Source organism: Pteropus vampyrus, unplaced genomic scaffold (assembly GCF_000151845.1).
Source record: "Pteropus vampyrus isolate Shadow unplaced genomic scaffold, Pvam_2.0 Scaffold400, whole genome shotgun sequence".
Lineage (NCBI taxonomy): Eukaryota > Metazoa > Chordata > Mammalia > Chiroptera > Pteropodidae > Pteropus > Pteropus vampyrus.
Window position 1 is genome coordinate 76,284 of NW_011889181.1, and position 4,363 is coordinate 80,646.

At 43.3% G+C, this 4,363-nt stretch overlaps 1 protein-coding gene across 1 annotated transcript in view; it reads right to left on the reverse strand.

Annotated features, from left to right (window-relative positions):
* The window catches only part of IL7R (interleukin 7 receptor), an 82,256-nt gene that overhangs the window by 10,423 nt on the left and 67,470 nt on the right, over positions 1 to 4,363 (reverse strand). Inside the window, exons 10-13 of the mRNA XM_023523670.1 lie at positions 3,053 to 3,221; positions 2,073 to 2,166; positions 1,051 to 1,126; positions 4 to 417 (exon numbers count right to left, since the gene is read on the reverse strand). Of these exons, the coding sequence (XP_023379438.1) occupies positions 4 to 417; positions 1,051 to 1,126; positions 2,073 to 2,166; positions 3,053 to 3,221 (753 nt within the window). The remainder of the gene's footprint in view (positions 1 to 3; positions 418 to 1,050; positions 1,127 to 2,072; positions 2,167 to 3,052; positions 3,222 to 4,363) is intronic.

Consider the following 4,363-nt stretch of genomic DNA (forward strand, 5'->3'; position numbering starts at 1 on the left):
AGCTGGGGTCAATGTCAGGATTTCTGATTGGAAAGGAAACGGAGGGGATACGGTATCATTTGTAGTTCCAGGACCAAGCAGCAAGCCCTGGTACGTGTGAGGCCCTTTCTTGTCACCTTCCCTGCAGTCTGGGGACCTGGAGGAGGAGAGCACAGGGGCGTCACACGTGCTGACGTCCCCAGCCTGGCATCTGAGGGGTGTATCTCCTCTGAAAATTTGGGAGGTTATGACTGCCTGCTCAGACATCCAGCTGGAGCCCTGCCCACCCGCTCCAGGCCTCTGCTTCTCAGGCTCCGCTGGCTGCGGAGCAAATGCATCTTGCAGAAAGCCTTCCACTTCATCTCTGGCTTGAATGCCATCCACCTTATGAATCTGGCAGTCCAGGAAACTCTCAGGATTGAAACTCGCATTCAGATTCTGCACCGAAAAAGAAAGACGGCATTAGAAGTGCACCAGAGAGTCTACCGCCACACCACCCTGATTCCTCTGATCTTGGGAGCTAAGCAAGGTCTGGCCTGGTTAGTACTTGGATGGGAGACCATCTAGAAAGACCAGGTGCTGTAGGCGTAAAAAAATAAAAAGTAAAGGATTGTAAGCTGACAAGGTCCTTGCAATCCGTGAGGTCGACCAAGGGTTGCCTCGGCTAAAAATAAATAAATACATACATACGTACATACATACAGTGCACCAGAGAGACACGCCACCAAACTTTCTGTTAGGAAAAGATCTAAAGAAGTTCTAACAGGGATTTACCAGGGAATGTCAGAGATTAACCCACATGTTCTAGTTGACTTTGTACTTTTGGAGGTGCTGTGACCCCTCAGGGTCTGAAGTGACCACTGGCTGCGCCTTCCAGCCCTGGGGAGAGGCCTGGGCAATTCTTAGTCTTGTATTTCATTTTAGTTTCCTACCTCCAGAAACTGGATCTTTGTAAGGGACCCTACTTTGGGGATGCACAGAAGACCAAAACCTGAGGTTCAATGATTCCTCACCCCACAATATCATTCTTGGTTGCTGGGATACCGTCACTGTGGTGATAGAAGCACTCACCTTTTTTGGTTTCTTGCACAGTTGCTCCAGAGTCTTCTTGTGGTCAGGGAGACTGGGCCATATAATAGGCTTAATTCTGAAACGAGAAGACATTGATGGATGAAATGAATGGCAGGGGGAGCAGGCACAATACATTTTTCCGTCTATTCTGAGACGGGAATCAAAAGAGTGAATCTCTAGTCTTGGCTGTGCCACTGCCAGGTGGATCATCTGTGGCAAGTGTCTTGCTTCTCTGGTCCTCAATGTCCTATCAATCCATGCAGGAGCTGGACCAGAGATTATTTTCAGTGAGCCACACTGTGAACACGATTTAACAACGATCTACCTCTGAGAAAGAGCCCTGTAGAAAAGCAACAAGGAAGCTTGGCAATTAAGTGGTTTGGTGTAGTTATAAAACTAAAATTTGACCTGCTTACCTACTCTCAATATAGATGTCATCATTTCATTCCTCCTTTTTACTGGTAGCAACCTCTTATCTCTCATTTTGGTAGAAGCAGGGAATATTTTCTGAGAAATTGCTTTAAGGTGGTACTTTTCAAACTGGAGTATTTTGCAGTTCTTGGGGTATGTGGCCCTGTGCTGAGGGCATTTTCCTAGAACATTAATTATTGACCGGTGTATCTCCTAAACATCATTTTTATGATGAAGTAGTCATGGCCCTATCATGAGGTAGAATGCAAAAGTCTCATCAATGTGTGTACTAAAAGTCAAGACATCAAATATATTCTGCATTTTCCATGGGTGCCTCTAGCTGCCCAAACACTCCAGAGGCATGGCTCCTAATCCTTTAAGAGGAAAAATCTGGTGGGGGGAGGATTTGCTCTATGTCCAGTTTATATATTTTCACTTCTTAGGAAATTAACTATGGAAATTCACCAGTGCCTGAGGATGAGGAGGGATGCTGAGCACTATAATTCCTGAAATGCCTTATTCTCCTTTGTAGTTTTCTCATCAATAAACTGGGTTCGAGCTTTGGCTCTCTGGGATCCCGCATAACCACCCTCTTGATAAAAGAAATTTACCTTTTTTTCCATAACACACAGGCCAAGATGACTATCAGAGCCACAGAGAAGAAACTCAGAACGCTGACAATTAGTAGAACTGGATCCATCTCCTCTGGAATGCAAGGATAATTCTAGGTTAACAATCGCTAAATATGCAGTGGGATAGACTTCAAGATGCTTTGAGTTTATTTAGTAACTTGGGTTTAGTAACTTTCTTGAAAGTTGCTCTTCAGCGAACAAAATGATGTAATAGCTTTATGGGTGAATTTTGGCGTCAGTAAATGACACTTACTGAGGTGACCAGATCTAGAACATCTGCCACTTGAAATGTAAAAGTGACCTACCATTAAAGGTACCAGCATTCCCTCCCCGATTCCATCACCAAGAGAAGAAAGTTGAGCAGGGGTTGATGAGATAGACACTCTACTATGCAGTCTCAGCCATTTCCAGGGTGAGGATGAGAGGTTAGTATGACAGAAATGTTCCCCTCACCCCCCAAAGAGAAGGTATATGTGTGGTGGGTCGAGTCCCCAGGGGTCTGCTTGAATCATGTCCTTTGGCTCTTCTGGCCATTCTCTCTTCCTAGACCCCCCGGGATATCTTCGTTAATCTGGAAAAGGAGGCATGGAAGAGCCACATCAGCTTGCCAATCTGCCATGAACAAAGATCTTCCCTAGAGGGGCCTTAGAAACATCAGATATGGGGATCCCAGTCCGAATGGTAAACTAGAGGTGGTAGGCGGGGGTTTTGTTCAGAATATTAGCAGCTCTCAACAGCACCCAGGGCAATAGAGCCTAGATGGCCTACATCCGTCGATCGGCCACTAAAGGCCCTATTCCCACCACTTCCGTGTTCTTTACAAAAAGGGCAAAGGTGGCATCTTCTCTAAAGAAAGTGTGGGAATATCTTCAAAGGAATCCTTTCTCTCACTCTCATGCTCACTCACACATTATGACCTGCAAAGCACTATGCAGAGAACAGAGACAGTCACTTCTCACCTGAGCCTTTAGTCTCTGGAGTTCTGAAGTGGAAACTTGGACTCCATTCACTCCAGAAGCCTTTAAAATAGTCGGTATTAGGGATGGATCGGACTTTAATCTCATACTTTGCATCAGGTTGTAGCTTTCTCTGTAGGAGTGTCAGCTTTGTACTGGATAAATTCACGCGCTAAAGGGCAAAAAGTGCCACTATATTTTTAGGATGAAAAAGGTGCCACCCAGATCTCCCAAGCCATTCAAGTGGAGGGGCATTGTTAGTCTTGTGGACATTCTCTCAAAATTCTCTCATGTTTGCTGTAAACATGAACTCTTGAACGTAGAGGGGTCAACAGCAGAATTTTGGGCAGAGGCTCTGAGCTCATAAATGATGCTGCAAATGGCGAAGGGGCCGGTGGCAGGTACAGTGGGTCTTCACTCAGGTGAGTTGGGCACTGCCACTTTGGGAGGAAATGCTCAAATCACTCCCAGCCTCCCACTTTTCTTGGCACATTTTAATCTTTTATTTTCTTTCTCTTTCGTTTTACATCCCAAGAAGGGATGACAGGGAATGATAGAGTTAGTGAGCAAAAATCATTTCCCTGCAGAAAGATACCGTTCCACGTCGTGAATAACAATACAGATATGATGGTCTCTCCAACACTGTGTATTAATCTTAAGAAAATAGGAACTCTATCAATTTTATGGGTAAAAGTAATATTCTACTGTTATTTACATTTATATTTATTTGATTATTAGTTTTCATGTTTATTGAATTTGTGTATTTCTTATTTTGCGAAACATTTCCAACTTTCTTGCTAATTTTTCTATTGTTATATTTGTCTTTTTCTTAATGACTGTAAAACTTTCTTATAAAGATATCAACCATCTGTCAATTGTAAGTATGGCACCTTAATCTTAATATTTAATTTGCCTTTCGATTTTGGTTATTGTAGGTGCTAACATTTATAAACCTTTATTTTCATGTAGTCGTATGTACCAGTTTTTTTGCTTTCTTTCACTGCTTTTATGCTTAAAATGTTCTTCTTTATGTCAAAATTATCTTAACATTTACTGATTCTTTTCTAGCTTGTTTAGCGTTGTACTTTTACATAATTTCCTTATAACATCTTTCTGTGCTTTTGTTGTTAAACAGAGGGGGTTAGGCATTTAACTTGATTTCCCCCCAGTGAACCGATTATTCTGGCACCATTTTTTTCGAAATCCTTCCTTTTCCCACTACAGCTGCTTTTCCATTTGTGTAATTGTCCGACGGAGACTGGAAGAGGGCAGGATGGAGGCAGTCCAGTTTGTGCGTGTGTGTTGGGGGAGGAA